This window comes from Perca fluviatilis, chromosome 5 (assembly GCF_010015445.1).
Source record: "Perca fluviatilis chromosome 5, GENO_Pfluv_1.0, whole genome shotgun sequence".
Lineage (NCBI taxonomy): Eukaryota > Metazoa > Chordata > Actinopteri > Perciformes > Percidae > Perca > Perca fluviatilis.
Window position 1 is genome coordinate 29,947,438 of NC_053116.1, and position 13,013 is coordinate 29,960,450.

At 37.7% G+C, this 13,013-nt stretch overlaps 1 protein-coding gene across 1 annotated transcript; it reads right to left on the reverse strand.

Moving 5' to 3' along the window:
• Window positions 1–468: 468 nt before the first annotated feature.
• On the reverse strand, window positions 469–12,334 carry mapk13 (mitogen-activated protein kinase 13). Its single transcript, XM_039801700.1, has 12 exons — window positions 12,132–12,334; window positions 10,171–10,300; window positions 9,914–9,972; window positions 9,056–9,161; window positions 8,253–8,282; window positions 6,446–6,493; window positions 5,247–5,361; window positions 4,531–4,602; window positions 3,884–3,963; window positions 2,414–2,492; window positions 1,633–1,806; window positions 469–1,154 (listed from the first exon to the last, which is right to left on the reverse strand). Exons 1-12 carry the CDS (start codon window positions 12,242–12,244, stop codon window positions 1,069–1,071), a joined length of 1,092 nt encoding a protein of 363 aa, XP_039657634.1. The 5' UTR covers window positions 12,245–12,334; the 3' UTR covers window positions 469–1,068.
• Between the last annotated feature and the right edge of the window lie 679 nt (window positions 12,335–13,013).

The following is a 13,013-nucleotide window of genomic DNA, read 5'->3' on the forward strand; positions in this document are numbered from 1 at the left end:
GTCGTTTGTTACAAGTTAACCCGCCCCCTTTACGTCACCAGACCTGATTTTCGCGCGCAAGGTATTCAACAGTGCTAATGACTGTATTGATCTTAGTACAGCTTTCCATTCTATGTGCGTAATTTTTAATCCATCCTTTCATAACAGCAAACTATATAACTATCTGAACTAAATCTAGAGTGGAAACACCTGTCACCACACACACACACACACACACACACACACACACACACACACACACACACACACACACACACACACACACACACACACACACACACACACACACACACACACACACACACACACACACTTTCATAAAGATGATACAATTAATTAAACAGAATAACTAACCGTAATAATAATGAACAATATTATACACCACACAGCAGCCTCTAAATGTACCAGTCAAGTACATATTCAAAAGCTGCTACATACTGGAAAGATCCACACAGGTTGGGCGTAAAATTGTGTGAAGGGTTTTTTAGTAATTAAGTGAAGAACTACAAAGTGATACAAGCAGAGACATGAATAAAACAACTAGTTGCTTTCAGCATCATACACACCTTCGTTGTCACATATTCCAGCTGACACTGGTTACATATTAGAGATTCACACAGTAACTGCTATTTATTTTTGGCCTTTGCTGGTCTTCAGGGTATTCATTGGCAAACTACAGACTTTGTCCCTTTATAATAATTATCATGAATAAGGTATTTAAAAAAAAAAAATGCTGTTTTTACCTCAAGATTGCACTCTCTCGGGCAGTAACATTTACTATTTACCGCAAAAACAAAACGTTGTACACATCTTGTCTAATTTTTTTTAATTGTAAAACAATATTACAGTAAACCCTGTGACATTTGGTCACAATACATTTGCGAAACAATTCACTGATAGGGAATATGTAACACTTAGGAAACAATTGCACAAAATAATTGAATATAACCACTCTTCAAAATCTAAATTATATCCAGGGTAAAAGAATCCATGGTTGGAATATACAAGGGCACCATTGGCTGTATGCTGTGTAGGTTAGGGCATCAGCGCTACAAGACATTCGTCAGGTCACGGAGATATAGTCAGCGTGTTTTTTCTCTTGGAGTCCCGCCGTGGGAATGGCACAAAGCTGTTCACCTCTCTGAAGCATAACCCTGTGGGCAAAATGGGAAAACCATTTGTTTTCTGCATGTGCTGCATGTCCACAACTCCAACAATAATGTAAACAGAAAGCCAATAAAAACATTAAATTTTAACACAAATTATTAAATACCACATGAACAGAAGACCTAAACGGGATGTTTGTGTAGTTATAAATCATACAATATGGCCTACATGGTAAACACTTAAAAAAAAGAAAATCTCCACTTCAATCATTTCAAAAGCATGACAAGAATACAGTTCCACTGTTTTCACACTGTTCCACCGTTTACTGTATGCACAATGAGTGTATTAGTATCTTTCTCATAGAACATAAAAATAAATTTTAAAAAGCCTCTTTTCTGACAAATTTGTAAAACAACTGTAAATAAATGAAAACAATACTGATGAGTATATATACAACTCAAATCTGCACATAGGTTATATTGTGGCAATTTCTTTAAATATGGTTTCTTATTGTTTTTCACTTACGCTTCCACTCATCCAGGGACAATGTGGCGTTGTCATGGCTGTCATCATATGGCGCAGGTTTAGGTAAGTCGTCTGGGTCCCTGAGGCTGTCAAAATATGGGTGCTCCAGAGCTAGTTCGGCTGTGGGTCTCTCGTCTCCGTCCAGAACCAGCATCTTCTCCAGCAGGTCGATACCTGCAACCAGTCAGTGAAATAAAAAAAATGCAACAAGTTGATCAAAACCATCAAATTGTACATCAGTCAATGTTTTACTGACATAAGCCATTTGGTAGGTTGCTGCAAGTTTTTCAGAAGCAGGAGATTAAATTATGCATACAAGTCCAAAGTACTATTTGTTTTGTGCCTATTAAATGTAACAATTTAAGTTGATTCCAAAAGATACAAAGACTACTACTACTACTACTACTACTACTACTACTAACTACTAACTACTACTGCCAGATACATTACATTATACCACCTAGAGAGGTTCTCCTGTTCTAGATCTACCTGGTACTGTTTGTTTAGAACAGTAGGCGCAACGTCTTAAATGAACAGGGTACAAAGAGAGTCACTACATCATTCAGAGACAGAACGTAGCAAAAATAACATAAGCAAATGACACAGATGATTACTTAACTGTTACTGACAACAACAAGCATTTGATGCCCAACTGCTGTGGCAGACCAGCTCTGTGGACAGTAGTAAGACTGTACTTGTGCTGAATGTGTCTGAAGTGTAATAAAAATGTAGAAATAAAAACATCAGTCAAGCTTAGGAAAAAGGCTGTGGCTAAACTCACCCATTGCACTGGCTCTGGGGAACAATGTTGAGAAGTCTTTTCTGGGATAGCGAGGAAGGGCCTTAACATACGTTTTGGCCTGTGTTGTTTAAACATGAAAGAACAAATAAAATGAAGCATGAAAAACCAAATTTGACTAGATTATAATGCAAATCAAAGCAACAACATTTTTTTTATTTCATCTATGGTCATGGACTAGAATGATTCAAATTACATGCATTTCAACTAATGAAAAACTGTGACTGAGGATGATATATACAAATCACTTATAATAAACTACTTCATATTCTTCAAAGACAAACATTGATTGTTAGCTATTAGCTTACAAATTATCTGCTACATTCTGCAGATGATACAGGTGTTTCTGCTAAATTTAATGAATCATTCATTTAATCATCTAACTTACTGAAGTTAAAACATATTCTGTACTAATTTGATTGTTTACTTTGCACCTTGGAAAAATGAAAACATGGAACTGACTGCTTAAGTCTAGGTAAGCAATACGTTTTGAGACTGGTGCACATTTTATTCCATTCATTATGTGTGTTATAATAGAAGGATAATAATAGATATAATACACACAAATTATAATAATAATAATAATAATAATAATAATAATAATAATAATGGTGACGGAATAGGTAAAGAATTTAACTTGTTTCAGATTGACTGATTGGTAAAGATATGTTGTGGTTCTTCTTGTGGTGCCCCGTGGATAAAATGTCTGTTTTATTTCCATGTCTTTAAATAGCTTTATTTTCCATTACCCCTTCCATGCTTTTGTTGATGCCCTGACTTCTCCTCTAGTGCCACCCATAGGACATTGTTTATATTTCTACTCCCACTACTGGTAAAGCTCAAAGAATGGCAAAATATCCAGTATGTTGTTTTTGTTGGATGTAAAGTACATTGCAACCTCTGTGCGCTGCTAGTGGGACTTGTTCTTCAGTTTTATTATTTTAATTTTTAACAAGTAATCTTACAATACAGTAATATGTTTGATGTATTCAGTACAGTCAAGATGGTAAATCCACCCCACCCCCTATCTACTCTCTATCATTGTCTTACTGGCCAATACATACATGCATACATACATACAAAATAATAACCAATAATTAAGTGTATGTGAGTTTAAAGGAAGTCAAAGGAGCAAGAGAGGAGGAAACACACCTAGTCCTCCAGCAGAAAGCAAAAAAGTCAGAGGTCCACTAATCAGAAACTAGCGGGACTTGTTAATAGTAGTTTCATGAGTTTCAGTGAAGGATTTAGTATACCATGAGGCATTTTCACTCTTACTCTCTTGGGGAAATCAATTCATACTTTATTTATGCATTAATCTATTATTTTTAATTTGCCAGCTTTAAAGGTCATGAGTAGTAGCAGCAACATGTCAGAGACTTTATAAAAAACATCCCAGTCAAACTGTTTCATAACATGCATGTATAATTATGACACAGTAATTTTTCCTACCTCTGGACTGTCCAGCTTCTGTATGAACTCTGCTCCAGGTACTCCAGTCACTTTCATGATCTGAGTCAGCTGGTCCATGTCTGGTAATAAAGCGTTACAATTGAGGATTTTTTAAACTTGGATGTCCTGGTGGTTCAATAAGCAAGCGTCCACTCAGAAGCAGTGAAAAGTAGGGTTTCCATGCAGGTCCATAAAACAGAATAATGAAGGAAACTAAGTCACAAGTGACAGCTTTATTTGCTAGGAGACGCTATGTATAAGTAAAGGGCATCAAGTGCAAAAAAGAACATTAAAAAGTCAATGTAAAACATGCAGAAAAAGTATGTAATATAGTGCAGAATTAGCTGCATTGGATCCTGCCTGAAGAAACATATTTTTGCTGCATGTAATATACTGTGATTGCCTTTTGTTTTCCATTCTGCACTTGATTTATAGTGCCCATCATCAAATAAAACTGTCACTGTTTAATCAAGTGGCTTTAATCACCTTTGTATTACAATGATTGAATAGAGTGATATTAAAACTGAATGTGTTGTCATTTCAGAATCCTACATTACATATACATTTCCTTATACTGATAATCTCATTATCTGGCATTACACAGGCTTCAAAAGTCCAATAAACCGACAAGGCCGATGAAAGGATACAGTCTCTTCCTTTGAAAAGGGTTTTTCCATTGATCATTTCTGCCATGATACAACCCACAGACCAGATGTCCACTAGAAAAAAAAAAAAGCAGAAAAAAATTGAGTGAGAACCTATGCAGAATACACATCACTACGGGTTTTTCTTTTAACTTAAGGTCAGTGCAGTACAAATGAGGAAGGTGGCATTTATATGCCACAGCAAAGTTCCTTAATCACAATAGAGTGCAGAATCTACTGTGCTGTTTATATTGGGGAATACTTGGTGAGTAATACAATCCTACAAAGGGTGCAAACTTGCCAGAGTTGCTTTTTATGTTACATCCCATTCGGTAGATGCTGTTTACAAAATGCAAAACCACTATCTCCTAAAGAAACATAAATCCTGGGAAAGTCAGTTTCACTGCAGTGACAGCTTTATCATTGTCATTGAGTCTGAGCACTACCGGGCTACTGTCAAACCCAGCTTTGTCAACTGCTAACAGATTAAGGGAAAAAAAGATTTATTGTCCAAATGATACCAATGCAACTTCAAATGCATTTCACACACCAACGACAGGATTATAAAAACTGCTGACCCATAAAGTACCAAACAAGCCACCTCTTAAAGAAAGAAATCCCTGTAACTGGAGTTGGGATGTTTTCACATGACAAACAGCAAAAAGTTACAGGCCAACTCAAAACTGAGATGAAAGGAAGGACGGATAGAATTGTCTTGCCAGTCTGGGTGTAGTGCATCCAGTTCAGAATGACCTCAGGTGCCCGGTACCAACGTGTCACCACGTAGCCTGTCATCTCAGCATCAGTACTGCGAGCCAACCCAAAGTCCAGGATCTGCATTGGAAGCCAAGAAACTGATCACAGTCTGGAACATGAACACTGCGCAGGACAAACATCTGTAAAGTTGATTTATTGTTTGATAAGGAGTTTACATGCTTGCCAAATGTGTGGACACTTAATGAACATATAGACTGATATTGTCCATAATGTTTCCAATGTTTAAAGATATTCATAAATCAATAACATTAACATTTAAGTAAGAATCAAATCTGTCTAGTAACAAAACAACTAGGGTTGGGTACTGTTTGGATTTTTACGATTCCGATGCCAAACCGGTACTTTTAAAACGATTCCGATTCCTAACCAATTCCTAAACAGATTCTTGAAAAACTGAAAAACTGAAAAACTCCATAAAAGAAAGGCTCATTAATCTATTGAAATTATTTCAATTTAACAATATATTAATGTTTTAAAGTACTTAAATATATAATAAGTAAACCTAAGTCACCTAATAACAATAATAATAATAATAATAATAATAATAATAATAATCATAATAATTTATACTTTATTAATCCCGCAAGGGGAAATTACAATACCTAACACTTAACTACAATAATTTAACAAATAACAGTTACACTATTAACAAGTAACAACAAAATAATTGTTGTTGAGTTGAGACTACAGAGAAAGTGTGATATTTTTACGTCTGTTTCGGAGCGTGTACAAAAAGCCGTCTATCAGCAGTGATTGTAGAGTGCATGTCGGGGGAATAGCGTGGACACGTGCTTCACACCGCGAGCGGGCACGTGCATCACTCGGCTTAAAAGGGAGAAAGAAAGAAGAGTCTGCCGCTGTCCGGAGCGACAGAGGGAAAATATTTCAGTCGGAACCGAAATGATGAAGCGAAAGTTCTGTTCTAATCCGGTCTGAATACTACCGTTTGCGTAGGAACCAGCGTAGGGTCCATAGTGGAACCGGGTTTCGGTACCCAACTCTAAAAACAACTGTTAGTAAATCCATATCCGGTTTCACATATATTCTTTTGTACCTGCTGAATCCTAATATTTTGCTGCTGCAGCCACTCTATCATTTCAGCTTTGTCATGTTTTCTTGTGTAATCATTCAAAGTACAAACCTTCAGTTCACAGTCTTGGTTTACAGCCAAGTTTCCAGGCTTAAGATCCTGTAAAAGAAAAGGAGCTGAGTGATGGTAACTTATTGCAAATAGTGATTAACAGCAAATTATAGTGTTTGTACTGTGCAGTATCAAAACTGGGATCGGGAAGAGCCTTAAGCCACAACACTTTCAGTATAGTACCCCTACAACCTGTATGTAACTCATACGGACATGCACCTAAACAGCAGATCTGTTTTGCATTTCCACCGCAGACTTTACTCTTAAATGTAGGCGGGTTGTTACCGGAAGGTAATAGCCGCGTCAACCATGTAAGAAGCATGTTGTTTTTAGTTTGTACATTTCCTCCTGCATTGCTCAAACATGTGATCGAAGTCGTAGACAGCCACGCGCTGAGAACTGATGAAGCGGAACGTCTGCATCAATCAACATACTGCAATGTTTCTAGCTCCACCTTTTAGTATCGAATCAGAGTTCTGGATACCTCAACAGAGAGGTAACAAAAAAACGGGATAGAAGGAAAAGTTCTACTGGTACCAGCCACAACTTTTGACAATGGAAAACGCAAAAATAACCGTTCTAATGTGTAACGAACTGAACTGAACCAGACTGCTTGGTGGAAACGCAGCCTTAAACATGATTTATGGTTCTGCCGAGGCTCCACGCAGAGCTTTCGCCTTAACCTGCATAAGTGGCCTAAAGTTGTGACATGTAGTTACATTTTTCGAGAGGTGCACTACAGGCTACGGCGTAGGGTCCGTGTCTCCTAAGTACGTAGCCACGACGTAGATTTAACGCAGAAGCATAAATCACGCTTTAGTGCTTGTAGTTCCTGTGGCTTAACATGGCTCAACTGTGGGGATTTTCAACAGGTATTCAATGGTCTGACTCAACTATGAGCTGACCATAACACTCACTGCAGCATTTCCGCAGAGTCACTGATACAATACTGTGGCATAATGTGTGATAAGTGTGGCACTGTTAGCGAGTGTTGATAACACCTTAAACTGTGTTAGGAATTACAAGAGTAAAAACAGGGTAACACTGACTGAATCAGAGTGTGCATGATCATATTTTCTTCAGTCTAAACACACAGTTAGCTGATCTAAAACACATGTTCAGAGCTCAACCACCACAAACTATAGCTTAGTTAATAATTAGGTAATTATGTTTTGATCAAAACGTGAAAAAAAGGCCTGTAAATGCTCAAGACACATTTTCGTAACAGTGCATAACCATTAGTGTGTCTGAAAATCTACTACTTCCCTGCAAGGGAAACAAGAAAATAGTAGATTTAACAGTAGATCTTGCTGCAAACATTAGTACTATATGTCTTTGGACTTTTGTGTTCTTTTTGGCAACGTTTTAAGTCTTTGGGCATCAAAGAGATAAGAAGCTATTAATATAGCTGCCTGATATATAAGTGCTGTATTGATTTCCCCCTACTTGTCCCTACTTCACACACACATCCACTTAGCACTGGTGCTGACGGGTGTGGCCTAACATCTCTCGACATGCAGTCAGACATCGGAGAGTCAACTCATCCTACCTGTTAGGGCAGGGTTTGATCTGAGTCAATAATAATGACTAACGAAATCAACATTCCCATGTATGTCTGCAGTACAGGAAGTGCATGTGTGTGTTATCTGAGCCAGTACAGTACAAATCACTGCACACACTCAAAGTGCTTCATAATAGCCTGTAAAGAAACATTTATCATAGGTCAAAATTTTCCCAGGATAAATCTTATTTTTTTAATCTAAGCTCGAATGTCAACTCTCTACAGTGACATTTGACTTGTACTTACCCTATGGATGATTCCAGCCTTGTGAATGTACTGCAGAAAGGGAGAGACAGAGCAGGTAGCAGACATTAGTATTGCAGTCACATCCAAAATGTATTTCTGCTATACATTTACATAATGGTTTTATTAGTAGGCCTGTTTTCACTATGAGTTCAATTGACAACTCTGTATTATAGTTTAATATAGTATAATATATATAGTTTATTATATTGCATTAATCTGTCTTTACTTTTCAAATAACGTTTAGTACCTCTCTCCTATTCTATAACTGTGTATATTTGTGTTGTATTAACTCATTTAAGGCACAAAATGTTGACGCTCCACTGCACCCTTCATTATATAATTATAATTTTACTATTTATTCTCTTTAGTTATATTTCTTTATTGTTTGATTATATCTGTGTCTTGTACTTTTTCTCCTATCCCTTACTGCTGCAACACTGAGAATTTCCCCATTGTGGGATTAATTAAGGATTTTGAATCTTTGAGATATAGATAGATAGATAGATAGATAGATAGATAGATAGATAGATAGATAGATAGATAGATAGATAGATATATATATATATATATATATATATATATATATATATACACATGTAATTGAAGTGCAGACAATTCTCTGAACTTATTGTAGCATATATTAAAATACAGTACAATTCTGGCATGAATGTGTTACATGATAACCTTGGAACCTATTCAGTGAGGTTTTAATAAGTTATAATTATGTTTCACTAATGTTCTCATTATGCTTCATAATAAAATTGTGCGCTTCTAAGCTAAAAGGTCAGCTTTTCCCGGCTCACCCTGAGTCCACAGAGCATCTGGTAGACGAGAAACTGGACTTTGTCTTCTGTGAGATGACCTCGCACTTTCGACAGGTCAGTAAACATGTAAGGCATCACCAGGTAGCTGAGAAAAAGAGAGGGAGAACGATTATTGTGTTTTTAGCCACACCCTGTTAATGCTATAATCCATTACTTTTTATACTTTGATTAAAGGAGTTTAGGGTAATTGTTTATGTTTATATAACACTCATATTTCATAAAACCTTCAATATACTCTTCCTCTTTGCAGTATCCTTCTAATTTGCTGCTGCAAAAGTCTAATTTAGGGCTGAATAAGATCATGAAACCTATGTGGCAACAGTTAGGGAAGGTACTTTCCGGTTTCAACATGACAACGTCCCTGTGCATAAAGTCCATAGAGAAATAAAGAAATGCTTTTCAGAGTTTGGTGTGGAACAACTTGACTGACCTGCATAGAGCCCTGACCTCGATCCTATTCATTACCTTTGGATGAATTGGGACGAGGACTGTGAGCCAGGCCTTATTGCCTAACATTAGTGGCCGACCTCACTACTACTCTTGTGGCAGAATGGCAGCAAATCCCTGCAGCCAGGTTCCGAAGTCTTGTGAAAAGCCTTCACAGAATACCGGAGGCTGTTATTGAAGCATACTAATGTCCGTGGTTTTAATATGACATGTTCAGCATTTTCACACAGGTGTACTATTTAGGTGTCCACATATATTTAGCCATATAGTGTCTGATATTACAGCAGGCCTTTGCTTCATACTTTTTTGTCCAATGTCCATACTTCTAATGAAAATAGGCGTTGGCTGTCTCTGCCTGAGGGCTTTGCTAATATGCCAAAAAATACTCACAAGTCCTGCATTTCTTCAAGGCTTGAGGCAGGTGAAAACACATCAAGAAGTCCTATCACCTGATTGGAATGAAAGGGCGATGTGACGAATACAGAGACATGGGAGCAGACGTGAGGAGCTCAAGTATTAACAGGATTATCATATCTAAAATGCAAAATGATTATGGTATTTAAAGGTTCAAAAACAAAATGTCAAATCTACAGTCTGTTAAAGGAAAAAGAAGTAGAAGGAGATGTGTTCGGTTTTTATCTACTTACATTTTCATGCTTCATGTGTTTGAGCAGTCGGAGCTCTCGGTAGGCCCTCTTAGCAAAGATCTCTGACTGGAAGGGCCTGTGGAGCTTCTTGATGGCCACTTTCTCTTTAGTCTTCTCATTTATTGCTGAGCTGTGATGAATAATGGAAAACAAGTCATTAGCTTTGCACTCCTAGTCTGCCTGTGCGTCCTAGTATCACTATGATTTCCCTCTTTTGAAGTCAGAGCAGTGAGAAAATGACAGGACGGTCTATTTTGAGGTTTCACTCAAACAGCAAAGACGTTCTCAGATGGAGGAACTGTAAGTGGGACACATTCTCTAACTGAGTGGGGGGGGTCTGTGGTTTATTAAGTATGAATATGTAAATGTTTGGCAACTCGTGATGTGCATGTTTGCAGTGATCTGCAGGGCACCAAATCGTAGGAGGACAGGCTTGTTCGGCTATTTGGAGCCACATCCACCAACACACATTACACACACCACTTGTGCATAGTGTTGTTGACAATGTTGATGCACTAATGTAGGATATTAACGTCAATTCTACATGCAGCAGCTGATCCATGCCAGATAAGCATCCACAATAAATACAGTACATCTCACACATACAGTAGTTATGAAACTGTTGGTTATGCCTCTGTTTATTATTTCTTTCTTTTCCCATGTTTGCAAATTTCTACAAGACGATGAATGAGAGATGTGCAATTTGGCAGAATTACAGAAAATGGTGGTGACTTGATCCAAGTTCATCAGATGGAGCTTCTTTTAAAAAGGTCAGGCATAATAAGCTTAACAGACCATCACTCCCACACTATAATGCTTAAAACCCTGCTAACCACAGTCAGCAGGCCAATATCTGCAGCTTTGACAACAGAGACACCGCAGTCAGTATAAACAACCTCAATGGGATAAATAACAAAGCTGAGACTGAGTGTGGCCGAACACCAAAACTGGCAATAATGCAGCGTTTTCTTAATAAATGTTGACAGTGGATGTCATCCAGCACCTGTGCAATGGAATTATCAAATTATCCAATTTGTGGTGCTACAATTTATAGAATGTATATGTTATAGTCTAGATCAGGGATCTTCAACAGGGGGTCCGGGACCCCCAGGGGATCCTCAGAGTCAGTTGACCTTTCAAGATGATCACTAATACATCATAGTAGATCATATATAATATCAAAAATGTAACGGATTACAAATGTATCACCAAATCGCAGCCTTTGTTGACCCTAACACTGATTTCATGTATCTAGTCAGCGTGATAAACAATATGGTACCTGTAAATCAATAATGTCAAGTGATGTTGGGTGTGTCCAATGTATTTATTCTATTTGCTTAAACAAATCAAATGATTATTACACTGAAATTTGTGTTTCCCCATGGCTTGACGCCTGACCCCCTGATCCCTAAAATGTCATTTAATGTGCTATGGTACTATATGCAAATATACAATATGCTGTTTAAATATGTATTATGCAATGTGCCCATTATCTGTTAAATGTGACTTCCAAAATGTACCTTGTATGTACCTGCATTAATAAATGAACGTGGAAAGTGGCCATCTTTAATATTGACATACTAAATAGCTACATCTCCTCTATTGTTGTATAGCTAGACAAATACACAAAGTTTAAAACGTACGTGTTATGCGATATATAGTCTTCGTCCTAGCACATGCTGGTAGGATGCGCTATAAGGTGTCAGGTGTTATAACTTTAAACATGAATCGCTGTGCCATCAGTGTACTGGTGTAACGTACACTACAGTACACTAACGTTACAGGATATAACCATAACCCAGGCCCAACACAGGCTGCATGCAGCCAATGTAGCTAACGGTAATGCATGTTGGGCTCCGACTAAACAGTATTCATACACAGTCCGGTTCCAACTACGACACACACATCATACAGCGTAAACACACTTCATACAGCTTGAGGTAACGTTAAACGACACTTACCATACAGAGCCATACGCCCCGGTCCCTATCTGTTTGAGCCGTGTGTATTTCTCCGGGACTTCCCACACCGTGCTGTTAATTTCCTCACGGGAGAAATGTGCCCGAGCCTCCATGATCAAGAGGAGAAGGCGAAGCTAGAAAAAAAAAGTTCCTCCTGTAAGCCTGTCACTTGTTCAGAAGGTAAAGCAAATACTGCTTAAATAACGAGACCACATAACTTGCAACTTACTTCCGTTAGAGGTTTTCAAATTAATGTCCGTTAGACAGCGTGGGGAGGAAACAAACGGCTAAGATGCTGCTCAAAACAGCGCAAAACAAACTAATGCCTCAATTTATGTCAATTAATAATTCTAAAAAGTCTGAAAATATGACATTTAGTCCGTGCTATTGTTTGACTTCCTTGTTTTATAAGATTCTCATTTGATTTTCCTTTGACTTTATAGGCCTATATTTTCAGTATGCATGAAACAAAACTTTATTTTGAAGGCAAAATCATTACATTTCCTGTCTAAACTTGACTGTCTCCCGTTGGCTTTACTCGGCACCACAGCATAATGATGTCTTGTCAGTAAACTATAGTCACAGTATTAGACAAGTAACCTGGATGACTACTTAACATGTAGCCTCCTCACGTACAGTAGTCTTCCTTTTGCAGGAAAAACATTTCACTGTAAGCTTCATCTCGCGTGTGGAAAACAAGCCAATGATGTGAAAAAAATAAGAAGGCTGCTTGCTGAAACATGTCAATATGACTCGATTTGCTCCCACCCACACACAGTAGGTGTTACTTGTCATGAATAATTAGGCTACTGTAAATTGCCAGAAGTTTATGAATCATAGCAGCTTACCGCAGGACATCGCACTTACAGACACGGACAAAAA

Coding starts and splice junctions, on each gene's coding strand:
- mapk13 (XM_039801700.1), bottom strand. CDS start 12,244: ATGGAGGCTCGGGCACATTTCTCCCGTGAGGAAATTAACAGCACGGTG. Junction 5,362..6,445: donor ACCAAGACTGTGAACTGAAG/GTTTGTACTTTG, acceptor CTTCCAATGCAG/ATCCTGGACTTTGGGTTGGC. Junction 2,493..3,883: donor AGAAGCTGGACAGTCCAGAG/GTAGGAAAAATT, acceptor TAAACAACACAG/GCCAAAACGTATGTTAAGGC.